This window comes from Opisthocomus hoazin, chromosome 2 (genome assembly GCF_030867145.1).
Source record: "Opisthocomus hoazin isolate bOpiHoa1 chromosome 2, bOpiHoa1.hap1, whole genome shotgun sequence".
Lineage (NCBI taxonomy): Eukaryota > Metazoa > Chordata > Aves > Opisthocomiformes > Opisthocomidae > Opisthocomus > Opisthocomus hoazin.
In genome coordinates this window covers 25,723,482-25,743,952 of record NC_134415.1, presented here as the reverse complement: position 1 = coordinate 25,743,952, position 20,471 = coordinate 25,723,482, and the positions used below count along the sequence as shown (strand labels likewise).

At 37.8% G+C, this 20,471-nt stretch overlaps 1 protein-coding gene across 3 annotated transcripts in view; it reads left to right on the top strand.

Annotated features, from left to right (window-relative positions):
* BICRAL (BICRA like chromatin remodeling complex associated protein) overlaps positions 1–17,087 on the top strand; it is a 48,964-nt gene extending 31,877 nt beyond the window's left edge. For all 3 annotated transcript variants that reach the window (XM_075412914.1, XM_075412913.1, XM_009932848.2), the window contains exons 5-12: positions 3,169–4,869; positions 6,652–6,751; positions 8,008–8,105; positions 9,958–10,019; positions 10,146–10,291; positions 10,459–10,553; positions 12,047–12,149; positions 12,984–17,087. In XM_075412914.1, the coding sequence (XP_075269029.1) occupies positions 3,169–4,869; positions 6,652–6,751; positions 8,008–8,105; positions 9,958–10,019; positions 10,146–10,291; positions 10,459–10,553; positions 12,047–12,149; positions 12,984–13,786 (3,108 nt within the window). In that variant the 3' untranslated portion in view covers positions 13,787–17,087. The remainder of the gene's footprint in view (positions 1–3,168; positions 4,870–6,651; positions 6,752–8,007; positions 8,106–9,957; positions 10,020–10,145; positions 10,292–10,458; positions 10,554–12,046; positions 12,150–12,983) is intronic.
* Positions 17,088–20,471: the final 3,384 nt, after the last annotated feature.

Sequence of the window (20,471 nt, the reverse complement as noted above, 5' to 3'; positions counted from 1 at the left end):
CCTTTCAATATCTTCATTAAATACTGTAGAAGAAACATGTGCTGAGTGACAGTTCTTTATCCACATAACCTGTAAGCTGTTTCAGATAATTATGGGGCAGTGGAGTGCCAACACTAATAGGGTGCACCCAATTTTCAGCTAATCGGGAAGAGTGGTTACAGCTTGGTACCAGGCTAGCTGTTACTGGACAGCAGCTTCCTGTATGCAGCATGGCAGAGGTGGGTTTTGAGAACTCATCCTAAGAAAAATGAGGTTATGGAGGAAAAAGGGTGATATATGACGTGCATTTGTCATAGCCTAGGCTTCCTAGTTCTTTGTAGAGATTCTTCCGATACATGTGAGTAGGTGGACAGTAGACAGGGGTGTATTTCTGGTGTATTTTCAGAAAGTGAGTTTTTGGAGTAATTTTGAGAGGGAGTGGGAGATTATGGGCAAGGTGGGATTGTTGCATAAGGAGTAGCAGTTGGGAGAAACAAAAATACTTGGTAAAAGTCAAAAGAGCGTTCTGATATATGAGATTGGGTGGGTAGGTAGTGTAGAAGGCAGGTGATCAGAGGAGCAGGGATTTCTAGTGAGTGTTTCTAGGATGGCTTATTGTATTTTCATTCTCCAGCACTTGTTCTTCTCGTGCTCTGTTCTCATAATGAATGCCAATGCCATCTTCTCTTCCCTCCCTCCCCTGCGTGAGAGCCCTGTGCTGACCTACATGAAGAATGACTTGATTGCAAAGATAGATTCTTTCAGTGCATTGTGAAGGAACAAGGGGTATCTAAAATATAAATATGAACAGATGGATTCACAGTCCCTGTTTATAATGTAAGATACCTGAAAAGTTAAAGGCTTACAAGTTTTTTTTCATTAAAGTTTTTGCAGCTACTGAAAGTTCTGTCTTTGTATGTATTCAGAATTGCTACCATGAAGCAGGTTTGACTGTCTTGATGCCTGTCTCATGCCTTTCAGTGGCAAAGTGTACAATTTCAGTGTCAAGGGTTCAGTGCCTCAGCCAGCACCTGACACAAACAAGATTGAAGTTCCTGCTGATTGAAGGATGAGAACACGGTGTCCACCCGTCCCCCCACCTCGAGTGTAATGATTGCGTACCACCTCTGCTGAATCCATGTTGGTTTCCTTGGGCGGTTGCCAGGGTCTGTTACAACCCTCGTGAGAGGGTTCCTTAGCTGTTGCTCTGTTGCCAGGGTTGTACTCAGTGACTGCTTCCACCTTTCTATTATAGTAGAACACCTTAAGAAAGCAGAATGTTCATGGAGCCAGCAAGAGTAAGACTCTTGTTGGTAAGCAGGTTCATGAAGTTGCAGAGCCACTGGTTTCTTACTGAAATTAGCATGGTGTTCTGCGTGACTGTTCTGAACCTGGGCAGCAGTGATTCAGAAGTTAACTTGGAAGGTCCCTGGTTCTAGTTTGTGCACATAAAATTGTTTTTGGATGTTAAACAGTCCTGGGAGCAGGAAAGGAAACTTGGGATCTTCATTCCAGTGGGAGAGTATCTAGCTATTAATCTTGAGTGCATGTAATATTCTTATTATTACTATTTCTATTATTAGTGATGGTAGTTGTATTGTTAGTACTAACTGGAATAACATTAACTGGAGCCCTCTAAGTTACACAGTTGTGAAAGATTTCAGATTGGTCATTGTCGCTGGAGACAAGTTACAGATGCAATAAGGAATTCTCCACGAGAGCCTGACAGTTAGAAGTCCGAATAATGCCCTAGTTAGTGACTCTTTTCACTCTGCCTGATGGTGGCTAGGTAAAGTTGAGAACCTGATTTGCAACTTTAGATGTTCATGAGATGCAGACATCAAGGCATTTAAGTACTAGTTTAATTCCTTCAGTTAACATTATATGTAAAAAAAGTTTATTGCAAGTCTATAATTGTATTTTGAAAATATTTTACTGAATTTTAAGAACAATCTCTTAATATTTGAAAACATGGCAGAAGTTTCATAAACTACACAGGCTGATTCAGAAGCAGATTGGGATAAATTCTGAATAAATATGCTTGGGGAGCTGAAGTTAGGGTGGGGACATTGTTGTGTGTGATTGCACGTGTATGGCTTGCAGCATCTTCACACTGTGTATATGAGGTGAAAACAAGCATCTATGACCTTCAGGGAGTGAAGGCTCAGGGTATGAAGGTGACTGATAATTTCACACCCGCATTTTGCATTTATCCTGACCTAAAAAGAAACTGAATGTTGTCTTTGAATAGTTGAGATAGGGTTTTGCAGTTTAGAAAGGTGTGTGCTGTCTAACTTCAAACTATTGCAAGTAGTATTATGCATTTCAGTTTGACATTCCACCTGTAGCAACCTGATACTTGTCTGGTCTAGAGTTTCTGGACATAGTTTTGTTTTAGAAAAAATTTATTGACAGTAGGCCAGAGTAAAGTAGGTTCTGGTTTTCCTTACCACAGTTTTTATGGATGTAGAATTGAAGGATCTTTTCATCCAAGGTGCCACTTAATACTTGCTGTGGTTTCAATGATTATAGTTCTCCATAATCTTCTTACTAGCATAAACCGCAAAGTCTGTAGCATTGCTTTTCTTACTGCTTTGTTTCTAAAATTTTTCTAAACGAAGAATTAGTGTAATTCCTTGACTTTATGAACTGGTGACTAGTTTGTACTGTGTGACTGTAGAAGCATTGGTAGGATTTTGGAGATAGATCTCACTTGATAGAGGAAGCCATTGAAAGAGAAGCTTTGTCCTGTGTTGTCCCTGCTGCTACTGTTGCTACTGAAACCCTTCCCCAAACTGAGTTACAGTGGAGGTCTTTTCACTGCTCCTTTCTTTTATCCTTTTGTCCATAGAGTGCTCGGCTTGAGGAAGGGAAAATGGTACTTAAAGAGCATGTCACATCCTCTGGAAACAGTGCAGCTGCAGAGCTGGGTGCTGTGGAATTGGGAGGTTTGAGAAGTGAAGGGAGGGTAGTGTCTCTAGCAGTCTGTTACGAGGGCAGGAGTGGGATGTAAGTGATACACATGTTTATGCTGGTCCACTGTACGTGATGAACGTCACCTTATGTAGATACCATGCAAAGACTATAATTTTGTAAAGAAAGTTTGCTAGCATGAAGAAAAGCTTAATGGGGAAACAAGGTAGAGCTTGGACTTTCTGAAAATGATTTATTTCTTCTTTTGCATTTCAGAACACTGATCCTAAGTCGTCTGTAAAAGGTGTAAGTGGTCAGCTTGGAGAGGGGCCTAGTGATGGACTGCAGCTGTCCAGTAGCCTTCAGTTTCTTGAAGATGAACTTGTATCTTCTCCTTTACCTGATCTTACTGAGGATCAGCCTTTTGATATTCTTCAGAAGTCCTTGCAGGAGGCCAATATTACTGAACAGACTTTGGCAGAAGAGGCATATTTGGATGCCAGTGTAGGTTCTAGCCAACAGTTTGCACAAGCTCAGCTTCATCCTTCTTCATCAGCATCCTTTACTCAGGCTTCTAATGTTTCTAATTACTCAGGTCAGACGTTGCAACCTATAGGAGTTACTCAAGTGGTACAGCAACCTGTTGGAGCATCATTTGCAAGCAATACAGTCGGTGTGCAACATGGCTTTATGCAACATGTCGGAATTAGTGTTCCCAGCCAGCATTTGTCTAATAGCAGCCAGATTAGTGGTTCTGGGCAGATACAGCTAATTGGTTCATTTAGTAATCAACCTTCCATGATGACCATTAATAACCTTGATGGATCTCAGATTATATTGAAAGGCAATGGTCAACAAACACCTGCAAACATGAGTAGCGGCCTGTTGGTTCATAGACAAACTCCGAATGGTAACTCGCTGTTTGGTAACTCAAATTCAAGTCCAGTAGCACAACCTGTAACTGTTCCATTTAACAGCACAAATTTTCAGACGTCATTGCCTGTCCATAATATCATCATTCAGAGAGGTTTGGCACCAAACTCTAACAAAGTTCCCATTAATATCCAACCAAAGCCTGTCCAGATGGGTCAGCAGACTGCCTACAATGTGAATAACTTGGGAATACAGCAACATCACGTACAGCAAGGGATTCCGTTTGCTTCTGCAAACTCACCTCAGAGTTCAGTAGTTGGTCCTCATATGTCTGTTAATATTGTTAATCAACAAAATACAAGAAAATCGGTTACACCTCAGACAGTTAGCAATGCTGGAGGTAGTATTGTTATCCATTCTCCTATGGGACAGCCTCATGCACCTCAAAACCAGTTTCTCATACCTACAAGTTTGTCTGTTAATTCTAATTCGGTTCATCATGTCCAGGCCATAAATGGGCAACTTCTTCAGACTCCGCCTTCCCAGCTGGTTCCTAGTCAAGTGTCTGCTGAGCATGTCATGCTCAACAGGAACTCTACAAACATTCTAAGAGCCAACCAGTCATATTCAGGACAGATGCTGAATAATCAGAACACAGCTGTTCAGCTTGTGTCCGGCCAGACATTCACAGCTCCTGGAAACCAAGTTATAGTAAATCATGGAACTTCACAAATTGTTGGTGGGCAGGTGCCACTGCAGCAGGCTTCACCAACGGTGTTGCATTTATCACCCAGTCAAGCTAATGTTTCTCAAGGTAGATCGAGTTTTACTACGATGTCACCTGGGCAGTCTACAGTCTCAAATATGTCAGCTTCTAATCGGTTTGCTGTTGCAAGTTCTTCTGGTTCAGTACATCCTAGCTTGGGACCATCAGTTCAGTCTGTCGCATCAGGAGGAAACTTTTCTGGAGATCAGCTCACGCAGAACAGAACTCAAGTTCCCGTCAGTGCATCGCATCGTCTTCCAGCATCCTCTTCCAAATCTGTCAGCACCTTCAGTCACACGTCAGTTGGAGTCGCACAACAACAGTTCGCCTTTGGTCAGGTATGAAAGCTGCTTGAGAATGTAGCCAAAGAAATGCCTTCTATGCTATGCTAAACTTTGGTTAGCAAAGTATTAAAGTTGATGTTAATACAGAGAACATTAATTTTGCTAGTTTGTGTTGTTACAAATACTGTGGAACTGCTGAGAAGTACTGTAATCCAGAGACATAATTTCACTTAATATTTTCTGAAGTCTATCACTGAGTTGAATGAGTCTGTCAATTTCATTAATTCAGAAGATTTTGTTAGTGATATTTAGTAATATTTTCAGAGCTGCTTGGCGCTGATCTATTTCTGCTCCCGTTGAAAGGAGTGGACATTGTGAGATTACACAGCTGTCCGCTCTCCTCAAAATCTTACTATAGAGCTAGAGGTAAAGGCTCGGGTATGTTCTTAGCACTTACAAGTCTCTTGACCTCACTGAAAACTATACATGTTTCTTCAAGGTTTGACCTATTCAAAGTAGAGGTGAAAAGGTTTCTTGGGTTTCTCTTTGTTATTTGCCATAGAAAATTAACCTGTTAAAACTTAACCTTTTTGGCAGCTAGTCCACTGTGTGTCTGGAGCAGTGAGAAGCTTTCAAATTTGAAGCAAAGACAAGGCAAGAGGTGTTTGTTAGAATCCTTAAGAGAAAATACCTTTTAAAGAAGTTTGCAAGAGCATAACATTTAAAAAATACTTTTTCTAAGGAGAGGTCTACTTAGTAATAATTTTTAAAAAATATTCTGATTTTACTTTTAAGATGAGAACTGGTCTTTTTTTGTCCAGTTGAAGCAGCTGTTGTCTGTTTTTGTAAGTGAAATTCCAAACTCTGCCAATATTTAACTCAGAGACTTGTCACACGATTAGCAAGAAACTATTATTCCACTTCTGTCCTTGTTTTGCTTTATTTTTTTCCCTTGGTTATTATAAAATACTGATAAGAACTGTCCCAGAATGCATTTGCATTAAATATCTTCGATCTTTCTCATTTTCCAAAGGTCTAATGGGTTTTGTTAACCAAGACCAAAATACGCAATGAAATAATCTGTCTTAGTAAATAATATGTATTCACAAAATAAGGGCGAACATGTTGTGGAACTACATTTTCAGTCTTTGCCAAAACTGCTAGGACAGGTTGTAGCATTTTGTTTGCCCATGAGTAATTTGAGGCCTGCCTGACTGTGTGTGTCTGTGCTGTCCTGTTTGTAGGGTATGTACTGGGTCAGTGAGTTTCAGCAGTTTGTAAAAGCATAATATTTCTTATTGCTGTAAAAGATCAGTTTGTTTTTGTACTAAAATTTGAGAGCTGAAAATGGGAACTACAGAGAACAAATTCTACTGTTTGCTGGAATGTTTTTAGTTTGTTTGTACTTGCATTATAAATATTGTACTGTGCTGTAAACCATGTATCATTTAGTTGCTAAATGCTGGACAGTTTGTTCCACTGTGTTTTGTTTTTTTTTTTTTTTGTGGTGGAGACAACTTATTTAATTATCTTGCAGTTTGAAGACTCTTAAAAGCTGAGCTTTCTGAGGGACACTTGCAGTGGTAGATCATGGGTCTTCTAGAGTGTAACTGGTGTGTATTTCTACCGTTAGTGTAATTTCTATTCCTGTCTGACTTACTTTATAAAATTCTTAGGAAGAATTGAGATGACTGAAATTTCACCTTTTAGGAGACTGAGGTTGAAAAAGGATTAATGAAGCTGAATTTTAGTTGCCTTTTTGCTGTTTTCCTCTGTTAAAGCTTTCAGTAAATATTTGACTGTTTTTTTTAATTTTTTTTAATGTATGTGGCACAGAAAAAAGCTATGAACCAGACATCACCAGTTTCTGCATCGAAGACACAAGATAATTTGAGACAGCCTCAGCTAACAAGTCTTCTGAGCAACACACTATCAGGTCAACTAAGGTCTTTTTAAAATACTTTTCTTAATTTTCTCCAGCAACAGAAATCGGTGGTTCTTCAGTGTCAGACTGGCATTGATGGCTAATGCTGATGGGGTCCTAAAGGTTATCAGAATTTTGGTTTTAGAAGAACGCAGACTAAATTTTTCAGTATCAAGCGTGTGCTTTTATTTTTCCCAACCGTGGCACTTCATTTGGTAGAGTGAAAAGTTGAATCTCCACAATAAACAATTATTTCTCCCTGCTATAAAATCCAAACTTGCACCTTCTTTCATTTTTTTTCTTATTTTTTTCAGCTTAGGAAAGTAGGAATAAGTCATTTTCAAAATATGGACATCTGCTAAAAATTCTGTTAAGCTTCTAGACCCTCTCTTGTGATGGCTGCTTCAGATATAGAGGAAAGAAAAATAGTGATTACAAGGTTCTGTGCAGGCTGTCATCACTTGATTTTTTTTTTTTGAATATGTCACTTTCAGTTAGAATAGTTAGTGCATTGTTCATGGCGAAATACTGGGCTTTTCGGGCAGTACCATACTACAAAAAGAATGAAACCAATGTATTAAAAAACAGAAAAATACAGTAACCTTCATGTTCTCGTTGAACATAAGTAACCCTTTTGAATAAAGTCCAATAATCTACCTGCCCTTTTGTTTTTTTTCTTTTTTTCCCTTGTATATTGCTATGTGCAAGCTGTTCAGGCAATTCTCAACAATCAGCACAGTGTGGGGGGGCGGAATTCTTGTTTGTGTTGGTTGTAATGTAGCGTAACTGGTAAGATGCTGTTTGAATTCCTGAGCAAGGCAATTGGAGGAAGTCTGCCCATCTAGAAAATACAGAAAAAAAAAAAAATTACGATGCCTGCCGTCTCAGTACTTTCAGGAGCAGTAGAAAAATTGAGCTTGAGGGAGGGTTAGTATTGCAAAGTTTGATAAAATGTACTGTATGATTTCAATAAATTGTTGGGACACTATACTTAGAGTACTTGAATTTATTCCTACGTTGCAGTACTGTGGTAGGAGATGATTTATATCTGAGGATTTTTGTAGTTTGCAGCATGAAATATCAGTTCTGTTTCATTTTTATTAGCCAATTTCTCAACAGGGTAGTTACACTAATGCTTTTAAGTGTAGGAGACATTTATCATTCTTCTAAAAGCTAGAAACTCAAGTAAAATGATCAGGATAGGTATATGAAATTATTCTGTTCTTGCTTAGGATGACACAGTCTTTTTTTAACATATTTTTTTATAGGACAGGACTCTGGAGGAAAAATCATACAGCAGTCTCTAGGAACCGCACAGCCACAAGAAAAAGTAATAACGTCATCGTCAGTTCAACAGAGTATACAGGTAAAGAATACTTGTACTGATATGTTTCCTTTTTGCTTAAAATTTGACTGAAGTTAGGGATGTTTCAACTCCATATTGATAATCTAGGAAACCTTGCAGGCTTTTTTTAGAGCATATGAAGTCACTCAAGCTTGTCAAATTCTACCTTGACATAATAAATGCTGAATATTTTGGAAATTCATATTCTGAATGCTGTTCTGAGATGTAATTCAGTGAGTGAAGTCTGACTGTACTGTTCCCTGAAGATGTCATATGGCACAGCAATTCTTCATGGTGTTGGACATAAGTTAGGCCTACTCTTACCATTATTTGTTACAAGCTCAGCTGTTCCCTAGCTGTTTGGGAGGGGATGGTTTGTGAGAAGTAGAAGAAAAATTCCAAACGGTCTAAAGTCTGTTTTATTCTTTACTGCATTGTCTGCAGTGTCTTTGTTGGTGTTGTGATTTGTTTTGTTGTTTGATTTTTTTGTTTAACCAGGAGAAGTTCTCCTATATATGGCAACGATGTACAAAAAATTAACACTAGGTCCAGGGTTTGGGGCTGGACGGGGAGGTCAGCTTTTTTGGAGAAGGGAGTACAAGAACTTCTGAAGGAGATGTGGAGATGATTGTTACATTCATGGGCAGAGCAGCTGAGGGCACGAAGTGAGGGTTTGAAGTAGACTGGAAAGCGTGGGCTTCATTGTGGATGGAACTTTACTACACAATTATGGAGGAAAACAAGGGAGGATCTGATTTAGAATTTTTGCTGTAAAAGTATTTGTCAATGTAGTGTGTCGTGAATGTTTTTCCCTGTCATGCTGATGTAGAAGTAGAGCAGAAGATACTCACAGTAGTACTCAATTACAAGTTCAGCTTGGTTTTGTAATTGTTGGTCAGATGTTCATTCGCCTGTGGTGGTGAATACTTTTTATGCTCTGAAGCTAGAGGCTTTTTGGCCAGCAGGTACCATTACAGTGTGCCTGCTTCATGCTGCTGCTTTGCTGAGAAGGATGCTCTGTACCACATACTTTTTTTGTTCCTTCTAACCATGCTGTAGTTCAGAAGAGCTTTCATGCAATCTTTTTTAAATCATAAGTGACTTCTGCTCTGTGACGAATTTCAGACTGGGTAACTAAAAAAACCCAGCAAGTTCATATTAAATAAAGACTTTGATCCAGAACGGCTTCTTTGGGAGAATACTTGGATTGCAGTAATGCCTCTCATACAATAGGAACGTGAGCCTTTACCACCTCAGAGAGCCTCACATCTTAGGACAGTGTTCCCTTGAAAAACACTAGCTTCATAAATGTCTAAGGAAAGGAGAAGATGATGTAGGTCATCATATACCTGATGGCTGTATCTATAGCATCGACACTAAAACAGAATTCCCAGAACCGGTTTCACCCCCCACCCAGCCACTGTGGCTTTTAAGAGTTTAAGTACGCAACCTTAGCCTCCTATCCCCACAGATACTCTAATCCATCAAAATCAGGCAAGATGACATCAGCTGAGAAATGCAGAGACAGTTCTTGAGAGCAGATTTCTTTGGAAGAGTTTTTAGTTGTACCTTTACTTCTTTTCACCTGCTAAATATGATCACCAGCCTTTTTCCGGGTGAAGCATGTGTCTGCACTACTGTGGAGTTTGCCTACAAATAACGTCTGAGACCTTTGGTTTATGTAAGAGAAGTGACTTCCCTATTTCATTGATACAGTGCCCTGTGAAAATAGGAGATAGTTGAAAGTGTTTATACTTATGTGGTGGTTACACTTAGTATTGGTGATATACTTAATTGGCAGAAATAAATGCTGAAACTTAGGCTTTGCAAAGGAGGGGGATATATAGTAATTTGTCTTTTATTTTGAACTTAGGTGGATGGTCATTTAGTTGGACAGAAAAGGCCTGCTGCTAAACAGTTAACTAAAGGAGCTTTGTAAGTCATTCTTCTGTAATTTTGTTGCAGATGTTTCCTCTAAGCTTCATTTCTTTCTAATTTTTGTCACTGTATACGCTTCTGTTAGAGTATGTGTTAATTATATATAATTAATTTTCCTTGTAGTATTCTACAGCAGTTACAGAAGGATCAAGTGCATGCTGTGACACCAGATAAAAGTCAATTCAGATCATTAAACGATGCAGTTCAGAGACTCCTTTCATACCATGTGTGCCAGGGATCACTGCCGACAGAGGAAGACTTAAGAAAAGGTAATTTTCTTTTTAAAAATTGGCAATACATTTGTAATCAACATATTGAGAGAATTCTGTATGTAAGTTAGAGCAATAAGAAAGGGAACATTCTCAAATTTGTGCAGGTTACTGAACCTTCTGGTTACTGAGGAACAGTATTTGAAAGTATGCTCTTGTCTTTCTAGTGGACAGTGAATTTGAATCTGTAGCGACACAGCTTCTGAAGAGGACACAGGCTATGCTAAATAAATACAGAAGTTTGCTTATAGAAGATGCAATGGTAAGGCATATAACCCAGGTACATTTTATATTTATAGGATGTGATTGTTTGTTTAAGAAAGAAAAAGTCTGCAGGGAGGTGAGAGCTAGCATTACAATTCATTTTGTTGATACTATTTATTGCCTTATGAAGGTGATTACATTTTGTTGATACTATTTATTGCCTTATGAAGGTGATAAATACATATATATAGCCAGTGCACTTGTTATTGCACCAGCAATCTCAGTGGCCAACCTGCATTTTTAAGTGTGTGCGTACATCTTAAAATCAGTGAAATGGGTTGAGTTTTGTATTTCATATACTGCCTAAGTAAGGGTGCTGTTATATGTAAGTTCCACAGACATTGAAGACACATGAACTTCCTCTCTCAGCTTATACTTTGCTTTTGCGCTCAACAGGCTGTGGTTGTCAGGCAAGTGATTTCTGTATGTTTCTGTGGGTGATGGAGCCTGAAAGAATGTTGAAAAGCTCCATTCAGATGCCTACAGCCATATTATAATAGAAGCTAAATCATATTACAATTTAGGAAATCATTACTTCTATTTAGAAGCTAGGTGGAGCCTCACATATTCATCAGAAATGCTTCCCATTGAAGTGCTTTCACAATCCCAGGCATGAGGTAAAAAGAAGTTACTTTAAGAATGTATTTTACAAGGATCAGGAAATGTCATTGTGGCTTCAGACATGCTAGTTTTCAAGCCTGGAAAAGTTTTGAATTTGAAGATAATAGACGTTTAGATCTTTCTGCTTTAGAGACAGGAATATGTGTTAGAATGAATATGGTTCTGGAATCTAGCAGTCCCATTAAAAAAGCTACCATCAAATATTTGCAAGTAATTGCAGGTGTGAAGTGGGGAAGGACGTTAAAATCTGTTCTTTTAGCATCTGATATGTTGTATGGTAAATCCCATGCAGTCATTTTGAAGAGGTTATTTCACATAGCGTTCAGATTTGGCACTAGTTGCCTATGTTGTGATTTAGTAGCCAGTGGACTTTCTTCTGTGATGGAGGAATCCACTTACTTGAAGGCATCGTCAGCAAAATGCAACTCAGTGCCAACAGTTAGGAGGATGGGAGAGAAGTGCAGGGAAGAAACAAGATGATAGGGTGGTCCCATTGCAAGATTTTTGCTGCTTTTGTTTCTAAAAGAGAAAGATACTGTATGATGTAAAAAATTGTGGTGTACAACTGTAAACATGCTCAGTCCTCAAAAAGTACAATGCTTACAACTGGAAAAGTAATTCCTTGTTTTGAAATCTTTAGCAAATATAACGTACCATAAAATGTGAATATTTTGTGGTTGAGTTTCAGTAGTGGTTTGAGTCACAGTCAAGATTGTTGAAGATGCTGTGGAATTGTAAACGTTCTCAGAAAATATCTAATGAAAGACATTATTTTTTTCGAAGGAGTAACTAAGCTATGAATGTTTTGATTGGTTGCCAACATATGAGTGACTGCAGAGATGGTTGGGTTTTTTTTTCTTTTTCCTGCAGCGGATAAATCCCTCTGCAGAAATGGTTATGATTGATAGGATGTTTAACCAGGAAGAAAGAGCATCTCTGACCCGGGATAAGCGTCTTGCACTAGTGGATCCTGGTAAGTAATGCTTAACTTCCAAATCTTACAAAAACAGCCTAAGTATGGAGTGTTGAAAAAGAGTTGTGGCCACAGTGAGGCACTGATTGCTAGGGATTTCAGTAATTGAAATGCTGGATAAAGAGTTGCCAGTTAAATTTTAATAACCCCAAATTCAACAGTGTAGAGACACTGTAAGGTTGAAGGCACTTATTTGGGGAAAAAATATATGTGGCCTGTTCGGCAGAGAAATATAGTCCTGACTCCTGCATGGTCTCAGTTCTAGTAGGGAAGAATATATGAGGTTGCTGGCAGTCAGAAAGAACACTGCTATATGAAGCATGAATACTCTTTCTCATCTTAATTAAGTTTTGCTTTTGGAATATTGTGGCCACTTAAATGTCAGTGTTTTTAACCAGGCTGTTGTTGAATATAAGCAACTGGAAACACATTATTTGTGTAAGGTAGCAGTTACCGTTTGTTTAAATGTTCTGCATATTCTGCATGTTTTAAAAGATATTTAGAGGATGTGTTGAAGAAGCTATTAGTCTTCTAGATACTATATTTGCGTATTTAGAATGCTAGGAAGTGCCCTTAGTCTGGTTTTGCAGTGCACATACATGCATAGTATGCTGATTAATTCAGTGATAATCTCCTGCATTGGATGCTGATTAATTTGGTGATTATCTCCTATGCTGGATGCAGCAGAAAACTTAAGCATGTGTATGTCTCTTAAAGACGTGAATCTGTAGGCTGTGGATGTTAGTTGAATTTTAATACTCAGGAACGATGTTGGAGTGTCTGTTATTCTGATGTATAGGTAATTTAAGTAAAATATTGTTACTTAATTTTCAGATGGTTATCAGGCCGATTTTTGTTGTTCTGCCAAACAATTTGATAAAACAGCTGAAGAAGCACAGTCCAGCAAAAGTGACCATCAGTCTAGCAAAACATTATCTTCTCGAAGTCAGACTACCAAAACCCAAGCCAGAGACCGACCAAAATCCAGCTCAGCAGAGTCTGCAAATCACAGTAAACTTCCTCTAGTGCCTAACAACATTCTGACACCACGAGAAGGAATAGCTTCTACTAAAAAAGGGGAGAGCCTCACTAAAGCTTTAAAGTTTGAAAAAGCTAATTGTTCTTCTGAGAGCGAATACGTGGCCCTTTCTGAAGAAAAGATGGCTGGGAAAGATCTTGCGAAGTCCGCTGAGAATTCTTCGAGTTCTGAAGGCTTGTCAAAAACTATGTCAAGAGGCGGTCATGGAACACACAATAAAATATCAAGGAACACAGTTCAATCTTTCTCAAAGGTAACGTGTAATAATTCCCTCCAAGACAAAACTCTGAGGAGCTCTCCAAAGAATGAGGTTTTACATCCTGATAACAGGAAAGGCTCTGGTGAACCCCAGCAAGACTTACTGCTCAGTAAGAGTTTAGAAACTACATTTAAAAACATCTTGGAACTTAAAAAAGCTGGGAGACCGCCGCAAAATGAGGCGACAAGTAGCGGCTCAGTTGAATTAGAATTTCCTAATTTTTCACCTATTGCTTCACAGGAAAACTGCCTGGAAAAGTTTATTCCAGACCACAGTGAAGGTGTTGTAGAAACTGACTCTATTTTAGAAGCAGCTGTAAATAGTATCTTAGAGTGTTAATAGTTACAGTACCATGGACAAGTTGTGTTTCTCTTAGCAGAAGCAAATGTGAATGACACCACAAGTACAGCCTGACATGCATTTAAGGTTAACCTTTCTAAGCTAGATTCTGTTCTGTGTTTGAGAGCAATACTCATTGTGGTTACAGTGAGATATCCAAGTAAAGTTAATCCTTGTTAGAATGCAGTCTGTGAGGGCCTTGCTATTTCAAGTATTATTATGATAGTGCTTTTGATAACTGTGCAGTACTGCAACGTAACAAGGTTGCAGGTTGTTAGGCCCTATGTAATACATTAATATACTGACAATCACAGTCATTTGAAAGGATATATTTATTAAGAAAATGTTTTTAAGAAGTGATGGAAGCAACAATTCTCCCCTACCCTTCTCATCCACAAACCTTCAGATTTTCAGTTTTTCTGGACAACCCACTGTACCTCTATTGAGAAGTGATTATTTGCTTTGTTACTGAATCTGTGTTCTAGCATTCTTAAGTTGGAAGGATATCATCAGTGTGTTTACAAGGCTTCATAATTTAAACTTAAAGTGCTTTTCTATTGCTTTCTGAGCAGAAACTAGTACTTGATGATATATTTGTAGTGGGTAACTTTAGTCTGTGGGATGATATTATATGATCTTAGTCACAGTGGCATGATATGAAGTAATAAATGCTTGACTAAGGAAGGTAGAATGGAAGCCAGTAAAAGGCAAAGTGTACAGGATGAGGCCATGATAGAGCCATGAATTTATATATATAATACATATATATGTTAACTCTTGAGGAAAAGATTTTGCATTTTATAATTGGATGTAGTCAGCCTTGAGTCTTTCTGAAGTGGTATAAATGTTTTTTTTTTTTTATTTGTTGTTTGTTTTTTCTAGACCAAGTGTCAAAAGCACTTTTATTTGAAAACTGTTATGGTATTTGTAGCGTATATTTTAAGAGGACATTAGCCTTACTCTGATTAAATTTAAAGGCCAGTGTTTATTTTTGAGTTTTTTGCTTTTGCTGTCAGAGAATGTTAAATCATCCACCATAGCGGTCATAATTATCAAGATATGTACAGACCAAAGTTGATCAGCAATCCCATTGTTTAAACATATCAAAAAGTATGTAATTATTAATTCATATTGTAAAGCCAAGTGAAACCGTTGCATGGTTTGTATTTGGCTTGCTGTCATGTTGTTAAGATAGAATCTTATTATTTTATTTATTTATTTTAATCTATGACATCTTTTTTTTGCTGCCCATGCTGCTTTTTCCTAGTTTACTTTGGTCATGAGTGCTTTTGTGCACGTAAGTACGCTGACGTTCGTCACGTGCGTGTAGGACAAATGTCTGCTCAGGAGGATACAGCTTTTGTGATTTCTAAGGTATTCTCATGTTTTGCCCCAGACCTTCTCCATAATTTCGTGGAAAAATTACCAGCCATTTTCCAGACTTGCTGATTACAATTTTTGTAATGGAGAGGCTCATTGTGACAAGCTGTGGTTGTCAGTCAGATTGCCAGGAAAGAAAACAGAAGGTTTTGCTGTCATGTAATGCATTCAATCTGAGTAGCGCAGAAGAAAGCAGGATTAGATCCTTGTAACAGGAGAAGATTGCAGTGCAACTCTGTGTTGAGCTACAGTCCACTATATGACCACTAAAGGAAACCAAATCTAGAAAGCAATGTGAGAAAGATGAACTTTAAACTTCAAATTCATTTCCCCTTCAACGTGAATGGAATACTGGTTTTGTATGTTACTTATTGCCATTTAAAAAAAATGTGCCAATTTTAAAGTACATGTTTGTAAAAACCCAACATTCCCAAGTGTTGTATAAAATATTCAAAGTAATTATAAGTGTTGCCAGTTTTAAATTTTTAGGTAGGTGTCCATAGAATAGATTCTCAGGCGGTTAGTTGTTTTCTTATTGGCAAAACTGACAGTACAGTCTTCACCTATTGCCTTCTTAGATTTAATAATATGCTCATGGCTATGTATCCTGATGTGTATTTTGTTTTATCATTTTGGAAATTTAGCTGTTCTAAACTATCTAGGAAGGAAACCAGTAAGTTACACAGCTGGATTTTAAGTAGTTAAATTTTTCTTTTAGAGGGATAAAAAAGTAAAAGTTGCACATTTGTTGATCCACTTGCTTTTTGTACCACCTCAAAATGGGTATGGGGTTTCCAGCCTCTCTACAGCAAATACGTAATTGAAGTATCAGACTATGTGTCTTCTATTGGGTGTCATTTGGGGGTGGGGGACAATGGCATATAAAAAATGTCAAATTACAAAAAGTTGGCATGGTTGATTTGGTCAGACACATTTCTCTGAACTCCGTATGAGAGGAACCCATTGAACAATCCTAGCAAGATTAATCTTAGATTGTTAAAGTTCTGTTGTTCACTCCTTTGAATTCAGTTCTAAAGGAATTCTGGTACGTGGTGAAGCAGTGAATGAAAGAATTGTATTTTCGTTGTGCTTAAAAAAAAGTATGAATTTATTAATCATATGGGCTCAAGTCCAGCAAAGTATTGTGAATGTGCATGACTTTAAACATGTTTTCATTATTTTGCTGGATCAGCGTTGTGATTTCAATGTTATTTAATACTGCCTAATATTGAAACAAATTTTAAACTGGCAATTAAGAAAACTATGTTTGTTTTGAAGATTTTAGTATAATTTATCTGTTAGATTAGGGAGGCCTTACAGACTGACTTCACTTAAAGAGGATGTGTCACTTATTGTCAGTGTGGTATGGACTTTATTTGCTTAAATACCTTCATTTGTAAAGTATGTCTCACTTGAAATTGCTTTGTATACATTTTGTAAAAATATTTATAAAATGTTTTGTAAAAAAAAAAAAAGTATAACAAATTGCAGTTTATTTTGTTATGTTGGATAAATACTGTTAAAAGACACAAGTCAGTAAATATATTGTTAATCCGTGGATAGGAAATGTTTAGTTGGAGATTACAAATTGAAACAACCATTGCAATACAGCCAAAGATTTGGGAAAAAATGTCTATCTGTGATTGTCTTGATTTAACCAAGTTGAATATTTGCATTTCCAGGAGAGGATGGTTCTCAGTTTTAAGTAATATGGTTGCAAAATATTCTCAACTCCTGTGCTTTTTATAATGCAGCCCTGTTATAAAATACTTAAAGAGTATGGAAAGTAGGCCTATTATACATCTTTCTGAACATACACTGTTAGGACTTGGTTCGTGTGGCATTATAACTACATATAGGAATGTTGATCTCCGAATAACAAGGTTGAAAGTGATCCTGCCCTGTTGTCATTAGAAATCTTGCCATGGTGAGGTTGCTGAGACATGCTCTCCTCCTCCAGCATGTTTTCACAAGGTAGAAGCATCATCTTCCTGATACGCCGGGGAGGTAGAAGAAAAGAGAGCGAATTTGTTACTCAGCTGGCCACCTCACACATGCCACAGGTTTCTGAGTTGTGCCAGTTGTGTTTGGGTATAGGTACCTGTGTTTGCAGTATTTCCCATTCCTTCCTTTTGGCTGTGAGAAGGTATTACAATTGCTGGTGATGTAATGCGCTTCTTCCTACTTTTAGAGAGGTGATGAACCTTTTCTTACTGTGATTGAATTTTTCAGAAAGTATGCTGAGATTCTGATCTAGTAGAGCTCTTACGCTTGGAACTTCAACACTCTATTTTTGGAGGCTATGAAAACGAAGGATTGGTGAAGTGCACTGCCTCTCAACTTGGAGTAGGGCCTGCAGTGTTGAAAGGTAGAAATCTTTATGGTTAGTATTCATTATTTTGTCAATGAGACAAAATAAACATGCATTTTGAATGCTTCCCACATGGATTCAGACAGTAACAGCATGAATAAAATCAGTTATGTATTATTTTAATGTCTGTTTGGGCTAGGATGGCTAAGCATCTTGGATTTTTTTTCTCTCTGTAGAATTACCAGGCAAACTTTCTGGGTTGGGAAACATTTGATGTTCAGTTGACCGTGCAGCTGTCTTGAATTTAGAATATCTTTTTGTTACAAGAACATGATGTGTGTGTTGTGTGTTTGTTTTTTTTTTTTTAAATTGCCTTTCAAAAGCATTTTATGTTGGGGTTTGTTACATGTATTCCAACATTCAGGGCAGAATTTCTGAAGATTTGGGCATGTATGTTAATGCGTAGCTTATTTAAGAAAGTCAGAACATCTTTCATTTTGAGGATCCATATAAAGAAAAAAAAATTGCCAGAATAAGCTTGGCACAAGGAAAGGTATGTAAGTCATTTTGAACCTTAGAGAAGTTCCTTTCTTCTTCAGGAAGTCTTTTCTTTATAAGCCTTTGATTTTTTTCCTTTAGAATTGTACACAGTTTTTCTTGGAGTTTTCACAATGCTGTGTTTGTCAGACAGCTTCAAGATATGCAAGAAATTGTCTTCATGACTGGGGGGTCACCTGTCACTTTGGTTAAAGAAAGTCATTGCAGAAAATAAGTTCCGGTGAAGATGTGAACTGCAGCAGCTCTGGTGCACAGATACAATACACTGTACACAGATTGCAGATTGCAGTAGTGGTGGGTATACTCAATTACTTGTGTATAATTTATGGATCGGCATTTGTCTTTCTGTGCTAGGAGTCTTGCAAGTAGTCATTGTACTGGCAATTGAAAAAAATGTATCTTGATAACTAGTTTTAATAGGTAAACACCAAGCAAACTTGAGCAAGCTTGCTGTACTAGGGAAGAAAAAGCTAAAAACACACGGTGTCCAGCTGACCCAGTATTTTTGGTGTAAAAGCAAAAACCTATAAAGTTACCCTGTTGTGTGCTGAGCATAAAACCCTGCTTCGTTTTTTTCTAGACTTGGTATCGTACAGTTTTGTGGAGAAAAATCTCTTACAAACGGAGGAAGAAGCTAAATCGGAATTTAAGGCTCTTCTGTAGTGTAGTCTTCGCTTGGCCTCACACACGCAGCTTTTGTTTAGGTGGGTGCCATAGCTTCTGCAGATGATTAGCCTTCTGTACTGTAGCGCTCAGTCTTCATGGCTGCTTTTGCACTGCAGGATTTCTTTGAGAAATTTCGTGCAATTGTTTTTTCTTTTTTTTCTTGAAAAGGATATCAGAATTATGTAGGTTGGAAAATACCCTTAAGATCATGGAGTCCAGCCATTAACCTAACACTACCAAGTCAAATGAGGTGTTCTCATTTGAGGTAAATTGTTGCAACTATATTAATGAAACTTCCGCAATTTTAGAATTCAGTGCTTTGAAGGGGGTAGCAAGGTTGGTTAGTCAATGCCGGTCCATCCAGACAGCTGTTAATGTTTTGGTTAGCTTTTGTGTCTACATAGCGCTTCATTACATAGTGCAGGTGTACCAGAGGCCAAATTTTCAAAATTATCCTGAACTCTTGGCTATACAAGTTCCTTACTGCCATGGGTTTACTACAACTTGTGAAGATAGTGATGTTTCATTCTAATTAATTTGCCAAAACAGGCTTGTCCTGATAGAGCTCCACTGTCTGCACACCACTGAGGTGGAAGCAGTGTAGACCTAACTCTGACATTCCTTCTTAGACACCTGGCGTGTAGGGCCTGATCCGCAATCTGTTGAATCAGTGGAAAGATGATTTTCAATTAAGGATTATTTTTATTAAAAAAAATGAAAAAAGCATGAGATTTAATTGATACAATATTCTTGGGTGGAAGGTGATGCAAGGACTCTCAGATTCTACAGCGATGGCCATCTCGGCATTTAGGTAGGTAGCATTACATAATTAATGGCGTTACTTAGGGTGGTGATTGAATAAAATGTTTTCATATAAGAAGGCTGCTAATTTTTTCCTCTAAACATTATACACTTAATTTCTGTGCAGTTCTGAAAATACAAAGCTTTACTCTCTCCTGTGAACTTTGTCTCCAAAAGTTTGTACTGAGATGTGAAACCACGCGCAAGTTGTGGTGAGAGATCATTGCAAGTAGTTAGCATCAGATAAATGTGGAATTATAAAAATGAGCATAAATAGTTGACATTTATATGAGGCTAAAATCCTGTCTGGATTATTGTGATCAAAACTAAAGTTCATCATCTGAAATTAAATTCAGAAATTACAAATTGTGAAGTTTAATTGGAGAAGTACAAGGTGGAAATCGTTAAAGTAGCACATGTCATTCCTCAGCTGTGTCTCGGCAGTTGGGTTCTTATCGACTTCAAGCTTTGGGAATTGCTTCAGAGACACTCAAAACTGACAGCTTTTTGAAATTATCAGATGGCACATAAAAGACACTGGAAAAAGGTGTTTGTTTATTAAAATTCTCATATAACTTCTAAAGCTGTGATCACAAATTTTGCTATTATTTTTCTGAGTGAATTCCATTGGCTGACAAGTCAGGCATCTAATAGGCTTTGAGGAAGCTGCATGCAGAATGTGCTGGTTTGCATACAGAAAAACTAGGTTAAAGTAAATCCGGCCTGATTTAGCTTCAGTGATTGTTGTTGGAACTTGAGGGGCTAAAATTACAAATAAAGGTATTCAGATGCTTTTCTTACACTGCAGCATTCAGCCACTGGGCCAGCACTGACAAAACATGTATGTAAATGTCCGTTTTGTTCTCTATAGAGTACTTTAAGTGACGTAAACAAGAATATTACTGCACTATTACTGAATTTGAAGAACTTAAATTTCAGTTTGAAGCTGATTTCAGAATCTCGGATTAG